Consider the following 13,071-nt stretch of genomic DNA (forward strand, 5'->3'; position numbering starts at 1 on the left):
CAGGTATAAACAGAGGTAAAATCTCACCTTTGCAATCACACAAAAAACAGCAGCGGAGCCGAGCACCAAGTCTGCGTTTTTTCAATTCTCAAGTGTTTTTTGAAGCTGCTGCAAAGTAGTAATGATGCTGTTGAGTCTGACAGAGTACTGTGGGTGCTTGTATCGTTTTCTCAGAAAGACATTATCATAGACTAATTAAGCCTATCTTTCTGTAGAACCATGGGACTGGTTTCAATTTCAGAGTTTGATATTTTAAAATCACTTTCATATTTTTATCAACTCTGCCCCAAACCAATCAATTTCTAAATAAAAATCAGTAAAATCTTCCACTTACTTCTCAATTCTCTGTCAGAAAATCGGTCCTATTTACTAAAGTACTTTAACTGCCCAACTAAACTTCACAGAAATGTTATCCCCCATTTTTCCATCCTGCTGTTTTCCTGTCTTGTGGCATGAAATATATATTTGTCCACTTGCTGAGTAAAGTAGCCAGCTACTAAATGAATGAGGGAGACCTCTCCGATGGACTGTTTGACCACTCACCTTCTAGAAAAGGGCTGCAGGACATCGGGACCAAAATCCATTCATAAACCGCTTACTGACATTTATAACTTCAGACTTGATGGATTATTGTACAACCATTTAACAAATAAGAATCAGCATTTATAGGTGACTAACATTTAGCGATGGCTTATTGCAAATTGAGAAACCCATTACCCTTTATTAATGTCTTACTAACATTTATGACTTGATGAAGGACTAGCAAAGTGTTGTGTTAGAGAAGGTTTTTTTACAACCTGGCAAACTAAAAGTGGTTATTAATGTCTTATAACTGATCTGTAAAGCATTAGTAACCAACTTATTAACCATTAGTAAAGTCCTTAATTTAGCACCCTTTATAAGTGGTGCCTTATCAGAAAGTAGTACCAAAAATTCTACACTATTCTAAAGTATATTTTAGTAGAAAATGGTTAAAACAGATTTTCAGAACAATCAGGTTATAAATCTTATAAAGAAAAGAGAAAATGAAAAGATGTGAGAATCCTTTTCTTGCTATTGCGGCAGTAATATTTTCTAAAAGTACATTTCTGCCTTCGTGGAACATCAACTAATGACTTCCTGCCTAAAATTATTTGCATAAATACTTCATTGCATAATATACAGTGTAGAAATGGGCTACATGTAATGAACTTTTTTGCTGTAATTTTTAAATAGCCTCAGATTCAAATGATTAAGTGTTAATCTGGATTTATTCATTACAGCTTCACTTTAATTTACATCTTATCTACATTACACTTGCCAGCTGCTTTTGAATGACAGGCGAGTATATCAAAGGCTCAACAAATAAACCTACTATGACATTTGAGAGCAAAGTTTATCTACACCCTTCCTCCCCATTTACCATACCACCTCCGCTTTGGCATTAACAGAAATAGCTTCCCGTTTTATCTAGAAACTCTGCTTCATGCATCATAATGAAATCATCAAACTCAAACCAGCTTTATCGAGACATAATATTCATTGCACATTTATACTGTTCAAAATGTCATAAAATACAAACAAACTTGATTCCTTAATGACTTTAGCTGGTTGAGGTGGCAACAATAAATGAGCATCTTTTTAATTTGAAGGTTCTGTTTTATTGAGTCATTAAACTGTGAGTTTGACTTTTAAAAAATCTATTCAGTTGAGACTGAATATTCAATAAAGTAAAGGCATATATCATTTAACGACTAACGGGGAAAATATAACAACAATTACCAATTTCTTAAATTTACTGTAATAAAAATGAAAAAAAAATCTAAAATTTAATCACAATGTTGGAAGGTTATAAAAGCCATCCTATTCAAAGAAGACTGATAAGTTAATTCATAATTTATCTATATTATATCAATGGAATATTTACACTTTTTTAGATGCATTATAAACATTTGAAGCTGTCAGTCTGTCTTCTTATCTGCTGCTATAGTCGATCCGTTGGCAGTGGCCTCACCGTTGCTTTCAGGCTGAAACACGAGAAAGAATGTTTCTTTTAAAAACACTGTAATCAACAACCGATACTCATGAAAGAGGCTGAAAACTAACACTAGTATTATTATACCTGATTAAGTCAAGTGAAACCCAATTAACCCTCAAAATTCACTTTAAATGATGTTAAATATCACAAAATACATGAGTTGTGTTAAGTGGTTGCTGTTTGTACATTAGATTAGTTGTGGTCGTGAAGACTCTTGTAGAAATACTGATTCTGAAGCATTTATCTGAAATCCCTGCGCTAGACAAGGGCTTAAATTAATATCACAATATTAAAAAGACTATTTGTATGATACTGATATTCGGCTTACCATGGTATCACAAATGCACGCAAGATCATACATAAAATACTTAAAAGGGTTCCATTCTTATGTGTTACAGGAGACCACAGCCTCCATTTGAATAAAACAAAAACCTCAGTTGCTAACTTTGTCAATTGATAGCACGATATGATCATTTCAAGACAATATAATTCTACTAATATTCAACGTAAATTAGTGAATTATCAACCAGCGCTACACAAACAAGTAAATAAGGGGGGAAAAAAGTTTCATTATAAGAATGTCATGATAAAAATCATTAACTTACCTTGCATGTCCCATTACTCTTTTCACTAACTTTTTGGTCACTAGTGCCAGTCTCCTGGACTGCTTTTTTGGTCCAGAATGTATTAATAATTGGTGAAATGAAGGGATATAGGATAGGCTCCAGGAACCTCTTGTAGACCCACAACAGGACAGGAATCACAATACAGGGAATGCACACCATGACTGTGGCTGAGACAAGCCGTCCAAGATGAAGAGCCTGAAGCAGAGAAAGAAGATATTAACGAGGGGAATAGATATATTTTTTTATTGGATAAGACTTGTGACCGTAAATATGGATATCCCTGTGGGCTATTAAGTAGCCCATTTATTGATCTAAAAAGTTCAGTTAAATCCCTACACATATGTCCATGAGGCCACCATAAATAACAAAGTAGCTGACTGAGTACTGACTACGGAGAAATTGCAAAAAGGTTACTAAACGTGGATATGAATTCTGTGCTAGGCGGTCGATACGGGGTGGTTGCTAAGATCCGTGCATACGATTGTTTGATGAATGAGGTCCAGGGATGTTTCAGCACTGCGGACAGAGCACAGTGAAAACAGGATCAAAATCGAGAATTTGACACCTCATCAAAACATTGCATTTCTAATAAAACCTGTATTTTATTTCATTTTCCTATGCACCTGTCTACCAGTTGTGCATTAGACAACTCTTAGTTTGACTTCGATGAACATAAAAGAAGACTGTCAAAATACATAAATAAATAAAAACTACTATACTTCTTGATTGAAGCAATAAAGGTCAAATAGTGGTTACCCGTTTAGAGTATGTAACAACATAAAATCACTTGGATCCCAAATTATATTTTGAGAAATATCAGACAATTCTGTTTTAACTTTTGAACTTATGAATTTTAACTGTTTGTTTCTGAATAAGTATTTTTGTGATGTCACAGATGGGGGCCAACCAGTAGTGGAAGAAGTATTTAGATCCTTTAGTTAAGTAACAGTACTAATAGCACACTGTAAAATACTCCATTGCAATCTATAAGTCCTGCATTCAAAATCCTACTTAAGTAAGCGCATTTAAGTACAGACTGAAAAATGCCCTTAAAGTATCAAAAGTAACAGTACTCAGTGCAGATAAATGACCCCTGTGAGTAATATACAATTACAAATTATATAATTAGACTCTTAATTAATGATGTATTAATGTGTAAGCAGCAATTTACTGCTGTAACGGGTTGAGATGGGGGTAATTTTTAAATATTCCGAATATTGCTGGAACTAATGATTATTTTCATTATGGATTAACCTGCTTATTATTTGCTCGATTAACAGACTGCTTGTTTGGTTTGTGGCATCACAGTTACCAAGAGCCCAAAGCGGCAGCTTCACAGTGCCCGTTCTGTCCAAACAACAGTCCCAACCTCAAAATTATTAAAAACAAAAATATTAAAATAATTTAAAGGAAAAGCAGCAAATCCTCACATGAATTCATTACCATATTAGTTTCCAATTTATTTACTGTTAAAGGACTAATCATTTCAGCTGTATATAACACTAACTGTATATACTGTTGGGTAGTTTTATCTAACAAAGCGTCATATTTTATAGCGTCATATTTTATAAGCACTTTGCATCTTTGGTAATAATATAAATATCTTAATTTGTAAAGTAACTGGTGACTGAAGCTGTCAAATAGTTGTAGTGGAGGAAAAATTCCAATATTTCCCTCTGAAATGCAGTGGAGTATAAGTATAAAGTGGCATGAAATGTGTACTTTGTGCACTACTTTTGTAAATGTGCTTAATTACAGCCCACCACTGGAGCCAAACATCAGAGAGTTTACCAAATAGAAATGAACAAGAAGATAATTGCAATTTAAGCAAAGGACGACTAATCCTTCTGCTGATCTGTGTGGTGTCCAGCTGCAGTAATGTATGGCGGAGCTGGGACACAAAGATGACCAGCCAACTTCACTGCGGCGTCGACAGAGTTTCACCGGGGCCGTTAGTGCAGCAAAGTTAAAGGCATAACAGACGGGCTTCAAGTGTCAGGATGCGAGCTGTATCTGACAGTTTATTCCTCAAACAAGTAAGTAAACACATTTCTGCCTCCCATAACCATTTCACCAAGCTGTGAGGTTCGTCTCCAGCGACCTGTAAGCTAGTTAGGCTAACTAGCTCACACAAATCGTCGAGGAAAGTGAAGAGCAGATTTGTTTTCAGTTCTCCTCGGCAACCTACATCTTATTCATTAATCTTAGACTTTCTGAGCCCCCCTTCTGAGAGCATTTCTTGTGTTATTAAGTAGTCACTGATTAGAGAAACCCCCTTGACATAGCGTCGTCAGGCTGTTAGCTAACGCTACCGTCCTGCGGTCGCTCGATGGTTAATACAACAAGTGTGACGATTTGTAGCTAACCTAGAGGCTAGACAACGTTTTACTACCCACGAGACTTTAAATGAGTAATAATCCTCACCTCTGTGGATCACAAAACACCAGTGTTGTCACGTACTCTCGGTATGGAAAGGATTTTTCTCTTGTGTTTTGGACTCCGTAGCGAAATCTCTGGAATGTACTCGCACATGCGCAAAACCTATTTCCGCAGAAGAAGAAGTACGAAGAAGAAAAAGCGGACTTAACCGTGACACCGGTCTTCAAAACACAACCGTAGGAGTCTCTGAATTGCAGGTTTGTAAGTGACTCACACAGTTGGCCACTTAAATTGAAAAAAAAAAAAAAAAAAGTTTATTCACCAGTTGTTAAGTATTACAGAACATAGCAATGAAATTAGCGGTGCTCTGCTATTTGCGTTGTTTTAAACTTTGCGAGATTCGCTGTCATGTAGCCTAGCTTAAAATAGATCAATAACAGAAAGTAAAATGACAATTTGGTGCATTGGTTGAACAGTTTACATTAAACTTTTTTTCTGTTAAGCTTCTAATCTTAACTTGAATTACGTTATATGTAATATTAATATATGAATACATTAAGCCTGATAGACGAAAGCCAAGATGAATAAAGTCCCTAAAGGACTCACCTATACTGTTTAAAACCCATATTTACAAATCTGAAACTGTTTTAAACAGTATTTAGCTTCTCTGGGTTAATCTAGTCCAGATTTGACAAGTCTAGGTGAAGCTGTATTTGTTCTAGACCTGCCCGGATGTGGTCTGGATGGGAAAACTTAAATTTTCTACTACTTAAGCCTCATGCTTGAATATCAAAATGTTATCCAAGTTGTAATGGAAGAGACCTCTCTGTTAATGACATTTTGGACATTTACCGTACCTGCTTCTTTGGTTTTTACCCTCCTGAATTTGTGGCATCCAAACGATTGTTGCCTTGTGTCTTCATTTCAGTGCTACAATGCCCCTGTCCACCCAGTCTCAGGCTGAGGATGAACAGTACATTCTAGTGGCCAGTTTGGATAATGCTCGCAATCTCTCCAACATACTGAAAGCTATCACCTTCAAAGACCATGCCATCTTCAGTGCCACACCCAACGGCCTGAAGGTCACTGTGGAGGACTCCAAGTGTCTGCAAGCCAATGCATTCATCCAGGTGTGTTTGATTTGCATTTATAACAAACCTTAAAATGGAGTGCACATAGAGTCTTGTCCTAACGTTTAGAAGTATCTCCTTTGATGGTGATTTAACATATAGCAAGCTCTTTTTATTCCAGGCTGAGATCTTCCAGGAGTTCACCATAAAGGAAGATTTGGTGGGTTTTCAGGTCAATCTCACTGTTTTGTTGGACTGCCTCAATATCTTTGGAGGAAGCGCAGCACCAGGTAAAGATAGAGGAAACCTGATGGTAGAGTGGGGGGGGTACGCACACACATATAACTCTATTTTAACAGTTGTCTAAATTTGTTAATTTTCTTTAGCCATAGTAAGATTATTACACTTCTCAGACCTGACTCATCATTTTCACCTGACATTACAGGAGTATCAACAGCCTTGCGGATGTGCTACAGAGGGTATGGTTACCCTCTGACCTTGTTCCTGGAGGAGGGTGGAGTGGTGACTGTTTGCAAGATCAACACACAAGAGCCAGAAGAGCCGATTGACTTTGATTTCTGCAGCACCAACGTCACAAATAAGGTGAACTTTCACTGTTCCATATAATGAAACCGGAATACTATACTATCTACAAAAAACTGTTAGATCTACAAAAACAAGTAATAAGCCAATATGAACCAATCACTTTAGATGATATATATGAACAAAAATACACATTTTCTGCTGCTTGCAATGATTGACTTAACTTTACAGATCCATTAGGAATATATTAAACAGTATCTACTGTGAAAACACTAATTGATTACATATAATTGATTACTACTTGTGTATCTCTGGGTCTTTTTAAAGGTGATCTTGCAGTCAGAGAGCCTGAAAGAACCTTTCTCTGAACTGGATATGACCAGCGAGGTGCTACAGATCACCATGTCCCCTAACCAGCCATACTTTAGGTTTGTTGTCAAAACTATTCAAACACAGAACAAAGGTTTTATCCAGATCAATTATCATGCTGTTTTCTAAATGGTGTTGGAAAACAAAGATGTAGTTTTTACATCAAGTAAATAGTTCAAGAGGGATACAACTACTGCTCCTTTTTCTACATCTGCAAGATTGTTATGCTATGTGTGAGGTTCACATAATACAACCAGTACAATTGAAGCTATTGCTTTATGAAGTTTCACTACATGTTTTTTGGTATACTTTTTATTGGCCATTTGGCTTATGGTTATAGTGCTAAAGCTCCAAAAAATATTTTAATACACATTCAACTTTTTGTCAATAATAAAAGTAACTAAAGTACCTAGACTTTTAAGGAAGAAAGCATCCATAAAGCCTGTTTCATTTGATTTATGCTGATTCTGAATTTCATTTTCAACCAACTTTTTCTTCCATTTTGTCTTCTTTCCAGGTTATCTACATTTGGAAACTCTGGAAATGCTCATTATGATTATCCCAAAGACTCAGAAATGATGGAGTTGTTTCGGTGCACCAAGACACAAACCAACAGGTAAGCACAGAGCCGGGAACAGCACAGTGCGTTATTAAGACTACAGAGAAATAAATTATACTAGGTGGACCAGGGGAACTGGAGACAGTAACGTGACAACCACAACAAAATACCGCCGGAGACACAGCAACAATTAACAGAAAATGTGTGCCATACAGTAGATTTCCCATAAATTCTTTCGATGGGATTTGGATAATTGCTGAGCTCATTCTGTTAATAAATTATCATATACAGTTAGAAGTAGATAGCACATAATGTGTTTTAAACAGGTAGTATCCCTGTGGAAATCACTACACACCAATGTTCCAACCCTTCAGATGTTTTCACTTAATTTGCCTGATTAGACCTCTCCTCCGGACTGTGTGGGTATGTTCAAACTGTCATTCCCAGCAAAGCTCCGCCCAACCTAAGCAGAGGTCTAGTCAACCAGAACTGAGACAACACCTGTGTGGGTGTTTGGGGCCTTTAAGGTTTTTCATAGCCTTTGCATACAGTGCGCTTAATAGATAGCCATTAGCTGTTGGGCTCTTTTCAGGTTTCATTCACCGTAACTGCTTTTGTAATAGACCATTTTGACAGGACACATTTGACTTGACATTGCAGGAAAAGCACAGGTATAATTAATTATATTAATGATCGCTGTGTTCCAAGTTTTTCACTCGAGCCAGTGAGTTAACAACTGACACACCTATGAGACATGCAACCATTTGTAGTGTTAATTTATGACACCCGTGCCTTACCTGCATGTGATGTTAAAATACCTATGAAAAAGGCCTGTTCCGTTGCTTTAGTGTTAAGTTACATTACCTCTATAGCCACACACTGAGCACTGTTCTTGTCTTTAAAGCTCCATATTCTGAGCTGTCCCCTCTGTTAACTGCTGACAGGTACAAGATGTCCCTGCTGAAGCCATCCACCAAAGCCCTGGCTTTGTCCTGTAAAGTCTCTGTGAGGACAGACAGCAGGGGCTTCCTCTCTCTGCAGTACCTGGTCAGGAACGAGGATGGACAGATCTGCTTTGTGGAATATTATTGTTGTCCAGACGAGGAAGTGGATTGATTACAGTGCATCCATTAAATTCCACTTTAAATTAGCTCCGTAACTTCGGTAGTGGTCGGTTGCTTTGAGTGCAAGAACGAGAGGACCAAGTCTGCCAGAGGAGGCAGTACAGCCAGTGGGGTGCACACACACAAAAAAAAAAAAATGCAGTACTTCTAGTTGGCATAATGGATAAGGGACACAGCGGAGCATTGCCACTGGACTTGTAGAAAGATAATGTCCCCCACCTGGTCTTGCCATTTACCTGTGTAGTTATATCACTATCATACAGAGTTCATTATTTCATAGATTCGTAAGATGATTGTATGTACAGTTACTGTATGTTGTATTGTTTGTTCCTATGGAGACCCAGCTATTTTGAGTCAGAAGCCCCTCAACATGTGAACACTGCCTGTAACTTTGTAAGTTCTTTGAGGTTTGCCTACGTACGGTACGTATCTGATGTCATGTTATCAGAGCAGACATGGCACACTGATACTTTTTCCTCAAGGTGTCTAGTGAGGTGTGTGTACGGTAGGTTTACTCTCCACGGGCCTTAGATTTCTCTGCAGCTCTACACGTACATCGCCACTTGGCTATAATCTGTCCCTGATGTTGAATTGTGTGTTCTGACACCTTTCATGACATTTGTCTGGAGTATACATCAGATTATACTGAGAGTAAGTTTGAATTGTTTTATTTCCATGACATAGAAAACAACTGTAGTCAACCTTAATAAACAATTTTTTTTACACTGATGGAAAATTCACTTTTATCAAAAAGGCATGGCAAATGTTTCTTGCAGTCTTGCAAAAGCTGAGACTTTTGTGACCAGCTATAATCTGCACAATCCTTGTGATGAGGGGAGAAAAATATATTGTATGAATCCACAAACTATAGCAACAAATACTGAACACAACGTGCATAATTAAAGGTTTTCACTAGAACTGTCAAATATGTGATACTTCAATGATGAAGTTCTATCATAACCTGGCAAAAAGCTCACATTGGATTTCAGACCTGACTGCACCGTTCCATTACCATATTTTCTTGAGACAGTATTGAATCATGGCAGAAGGAAATCATTCACTCAGCTTCCTCCAGTCCACCCAGCTACCTGTGTGCCATCTGCATCCTTTGCCTTTTGAAAGCTTTGTGGTGGTTTTTCTTTGCCACTTTTGGCTCAGGTGCTTCTGTTTCGATGTGAACAGGCTTCTCCTCAGCTGGTGTAAGGAAGACGTCAGCTGTTACGTCTTTGGTCAAATCCTGCTTCGCTTCAGTCCTCTTCATTTTCTGTATCTCCTTCACCATCTGCTTCTCGCGCACTCTGGCTGCCGCTGCAAGTCGGATCTCTCGCCGGTGCTGTAGGTGTGTGAGGAGAGAGGTGATTAACCCAATAAGGAAACGTATGACGATATACCCCATAATTTCCCATTCTGTAGCAACTGTGCCCATTTTACTGTTCGAGAGACATTCAACCTGGGTATGAAACCCAACACTATGTAGCATGTTAATATGCCAGGTGTATTATAATCTAATATAAAATTTTGACAATCAAAATGCATAATTACAGAAATAACATGCCTACAGTTTCAACTGGCATGAACGCCGTCTTACCATGTTAGGAGACTGGAAATCTGGGTTTTCATAGAGCGTAGGCCCTCCAAAGCTCCCCTGAAAGATCTTGATGAGGTTGAGAACAAAGCGAGGCCCGATCTCCACTAGAGAGGCATCCTCTTCGATGATCTGAACATGGAAAGTTTGGACAGAGAAATGATTGCAATAGAAAAGAAAAAATAACTGAACATTACATTTCAGAACCCCCACACTGGAAGATACAAGATTAAAGTGATAAAGAATCTATTAATATTTATTTTTTTTCTTTTACCCATTATATAGTGTGGTGAAACATTACCTGGTAGTTTCTAAACCATATCCTGTTGTCTCCAATGGTGAATGTGAAGACGTGGTCCACAAAAGGCTGACTCTTAGGGTGGTAGCGTGGAGTGGAAAATGTCTGCAACGGGAACACATAAAGGGTACTTCCTTGCATATAAAAAGGTGGATATACAACATGCTCAGCTTTCAAACAAACTAATGCTTGTAGTTACAATACCAAATGTGTAGTCAGGATTAATGTATGCATCTTCTGACATGCTGTATACATATTGACATTGTATACATACCTGGATGAAGAGCTCCTTCAGTAAAGCGTACTGGGGCTCCTTGTCAAATTTCTTTGGGTGAAAACAATTACAAGAGGAGAAAAAAAAAAAAAAAGGTCAGCACTTGTTCAGGTTTTGACAAGTTATTTCATTCATTGATTTATCAGCTGTCAACTTGTAAATGCATATTCTAGGCAAACAGTCCGTCAAAGCAGCTGGGGAAGACAAGACGGCTCATTACTCAGACCAATGATGGGAAATCATGTACCACGAATAGAGAGCGTGCAGGTTGTTGTTCGAATACCAGAGACAGCAACATCAATGACTTTGTCTTCTCAAGGTGCATATGCACTGAATGCTGAAACGAGTCTATTAATTTTTGATGTGGCAATCAACAGAAAATTATTCAGCAAAAATTTTGATAATCAAGTAATCATTTTAAGGCATTTATGAAGCAAAAATGTGTAACGTTTGCCACTTCCAGCCTTTCAAATGTGAGGATTTCCCACTTTGTTCAGATTTCTATCATCGTAAATGGAATATTTTTAGGTTTTGTGTTGACATCCACCTGGTATCTGGGATTTAATTTGGCATTTTTCACACTTTTCTGGCGTTTTATAAATTAAACAATAAATCAAGGACTTTATGGTTCATCGCTGCCCAATGCAGAAATATATTTCCAATATTGCTCTGTTCAGGAGAGTTCATATCAGAACTTCAGTCTTGTTATATGAAAGCATTTTACCATTTACCAGGACAGCTTCCTCAGGTCTAATATCGGGCAGGAAATATCAGGTATGACTCTGCTTTTGTGAGTTAAAAATAAATTTCCAATCCTTTTTTTAAATAGTTGATAGAATTACTGACAGCACGTCTCCCTCTGGCCAGTGCTACTCACCGGATCAAACGACAGCAGTGGTCTGGATCCTTTGAGGCAGTTTCCTGTCATTTTGAGTTCAGCCAGTGTATGAACTGTGGAGGAGACAATAATATAACTCAGTTTTCCCCGTGGCACATGACAGATGTTGTCTACTGGAATTCAGGACTGTAGGAGAGAAGAAAACTCACTATTTTGAACCAGAAACTTTGCAGAGGGTCCGTGAGGGCTGTTTGAAATCCTGTAAAGGCATTATTGAATTTAGTTTAAATTCGTTCTACAACACTAAAGGTTAATGTTTAGCGAATGTGACAAATAAAATACTCACCACATATAGAGGTCCTGCTTCTTCTTGGCCTCAAAAAAGAGGCATTTGTTGCAGTTTTTGATTTCACACACCTGCAAAACAATGCTGATCTTTAACTATGCTGTAATGCCTGTGATTCTGTAACAGCGTGGCCAGAGTTTAAACAACAGACTCACCTCATTGACTACAAACAACTTGTCCTTTCTGTCCATTTTCGTATCTAACGGACATAAGAAAACGTTTGTTATTATGACACACAAGTGTCAGCGCGTGTATTTGGGCTAAAAGATGATGTACATGAATGATACGCTGTACTAACCTGCTTTTGAGTGAGGCATCATGGTCCTCAGGTCTTGCATCAAGTGTCTTGTTCTGAAGTTGATGCCTCTGGAGGAGAAAATGAGAACTCTTTCCTTGTTGGTCCATTTGCCCTGTTCAGGAGAGTTCACATCAGAACTTCAGTCTTGTTACAGTGAAAGCATTTTACCCTTTGCCCCCTGACGGCTTCTTCGGGTCTAATATCGGGCAGAAAATATCAGGTTCGACTCTGCTTTTGTGAGTTAGTTGGTGGCGAATTCATCATTCTCCTCATCAAACTGTGTATGAACGACCGCCTCGTTGTCAGTGTATACATTAGCGTTATGGTACGTTTACTAAAGGCTACAGGTTTAGTAGCCAATTTAGTGTAACAATTTGTAACTTAAATATTACATACCAAAGTAGAAGTGGTGAAATAAGCTAAGGAGCTAACCAACTTCAGTAGCTAATAACAAGCCTGAACACCTACCAACGAGACCGGTGCTGGAACCGTGACTTCATTTTTCTTCTCCTGTTCGGCCTCACTCGGTGCTTCGCCTCCGTCTGCTACAAATTTTACCTTCTTTGCCTTTTTATCGACGGGACCTTTTCCTCCACGTTTTCTCTTGAACGCCGACATGTCTGGTTTCTGCTCCGACACAAATCTCGCGTTGCCAGAGGCCCGGCTCAAACAACACACACGCGTGGACGGAGCAGGGGAGGAGGGGCCCCTAGTGGCGCGGAGGTGGTACTGCAGGTATCAGACA

The 13,071-nt window shown here is 38.3% G+C and overlaps 3 protein-coding genes across 7 annotated transcripts; 1 reads left to right on the forward strand and 2 right to left on the reverse strand.

The window, feature by feature from the left end:
- Positions 1-1,617: 1,617 nt before the first annotated feature.
- On the reverse strand, positions 1,618-5,986 carry LOC120806336 (UPF0729 protein C18orf32 homolog). Of its 3 annotated transcripts, XM_040157380.1 has the most exons (4): positions 5,068-5,251; positions 3,123-3,159; positions 2,623-2,838; positions 1,618-2,006 (listed from the first exon to the last, which is right to left on the reverse strand). In XM_040157380.1, the coding sequence occupies exons 3-4, from the start codon at positions 2,800-2,802 to the stop codon at positions 1,941-1,943; spliced, it is 246 nt and encodes an 81-aa protein (XP_040013314.1). In that variant the 5' UTR covers positions 2,803-2,838; positions 3,123-3,159; positions 5,068-5,251; the 3' UTR covers positions 1,618-1,940. The 3 variants fall into 3 exon arrangements, with proteins under 3 accessions (XP_040013314.1, XP_040013313.1, XP_040013312.1); XM_040157379.1 differs by lacking the exons at positions 3,123-3,159; positions 5,068-5,251 and adding an exon at positions 5,880-5,986; XM_040157378.1 differs by lacking the exon at positions 3,123-3,159 and having other exon boundaries at positions 5,068-5,180.
- On the forward strand, positions 4,501-9,410 carry rad1 (RAD1 homolog (S. pombe)). Of its 3 annotated transcripts, none has more exons than XM_040157375.1 (8): positions 4,502-4,679; positions 5,149-5,283; positions 5,951-6,152; positions 6,274-6,382; positions 6,538-6,695; positions 6,963-7,063; positions 7,522-7,620; positions 8,508-9,410. In XM_040157375.1, exons 3-8 carry the CDS (start codon positions 5,958-5,960, stop codon positions 8,677-8,679), a joined length of 834 nt encoding a protein of 277 aa, XP_040013309.1. In that variant the 5' UTR covers positions 4,502-4,679; positions 5,149-5,283; positions 5,951-5,957; the 3' UTR covers positions 8,680-9,410. The 3 variants fall into 3 exon arrangements, with proteins under 3 accessions (XP_040013311.1, XP_040013309.1, XP_040013310.1); XM_040157376.1 differs by having other exon boundaries at positions 5,149-5,279; XM_040157377.1 differs by lacking the exon at positions 5,149-5,283 and having other exon boundaries at positions 4,501-4,679.
- Positions 9,339-13,022, reverse strand: bxdc2 (brix domain containing 2). The gene is made up of 10 exons (XM_040157374.1): positions 12,795-13,022; positions 12,327-12,438; positions 12,184-12,227; positions 12,029-12,099; positions 11,892-11,941; positions 11,722-11,795; positions 10,845-10,895; positions 10,574-10,675; positions 10,276-10,404; positions 9,339-10,020 (listed from the first exon to the last, which is right to left on the reverse strand). Exons 1-10 carry the CDS (start codon positions 12,942-12,944, stop codon positions 9,772-9,774), a joined length of 1,032 nt encoding a protein of 343 aa, XP_040013308.1. The 5' UTR covers positions 12,945-13,022; the 3' UTR covers positions 9,339-9,771.
- Between the last annotated feature and the right edge of the window lie 49 nt (positions 13,023-13,071).

This window comes from Xiphias gladius, chromosome 20 (genome assembly GCF_016859285.1).
Source record: "Xiphias gladius isolate SHS-SW01 ecotype Sanya breed wild chromosome 20, ASM1685928v1, whole genome shotgun sequence".
Taxonomy (NCBI): domain Eukaryota; kingdom Metazoa; phylum Chordata; class Actinopteri; order Istiophoriformes; family Xiphiidae; genus Xiphias; species Xiphias gladius.

What these genes read in the sequence shown, in the direction of transcription:
- LOC120806336 (XM_040157379.1), bottom strand. Translation starts at nt 2,802, where the DNA reads ATGGTGTGCATTCCCTGTATTGTGATTCCTGTCCTGTTGTGGGTCTAC. An exon ending in AGAGTAATGGGACATGCAAG is followed by an intron (nt 2,007 to 2,622) that starts GTAAGTTAATGA and finishes CTCGTGTTTCAG; the next exon opens with CCTGAAAGCAACGGTGAGGC.
- rad1 (XM_040157377.1), top strand. Translation starts at nt 5,958, where the DNA reads ATGCCCCTGTCCACCCAGTCTCAGGCTGAGGATGAACAGTACATTCTA. An exon ending in GCACCAACGTCACAAATAAG is followed by an intron (nt 6,696 to 6,962) that starts GTGAACTTTCAC and finishes GTCTTTTTAAAG; the next exon opens with GTGATCTTGCAGTCAGAGAG. An exon ending in CCTAACCAGCCATACTTTAG is followed by an intron (nt 7,064 to 7,521) that starts GTTTGTTGTCAA and finishes TCTTCTTTCCAG; the next exon opens with GTTATCTACATTTGGAAACT.
- bxdc2 (XM_040157374.1), bottom strand. Translation starts at nt 12,944, where the DNA reads ATGTCGGCGTTCAAGAGAAAACGTGGAGGAAAAGGTCCCGTCGATAAA. An exon ending in GATGCCTCACTCAAAAGCAG is followed by an intron (nt 12,228 to 12,326) that starts GTTAGTACAGCG and finishes TATGTCCGTTAG; the next exon opens with ATACGAAAATGGACAGAAAG. An exon ending in AAAGTTTCTGGTTCAAAATA is followed by an intron (nt 11,796 to 11,891) that starts GTGAGTTTTCTT and finishes TCTCCTCCACAG; the next exon opens with TTCATACACTGGCTGAACTC.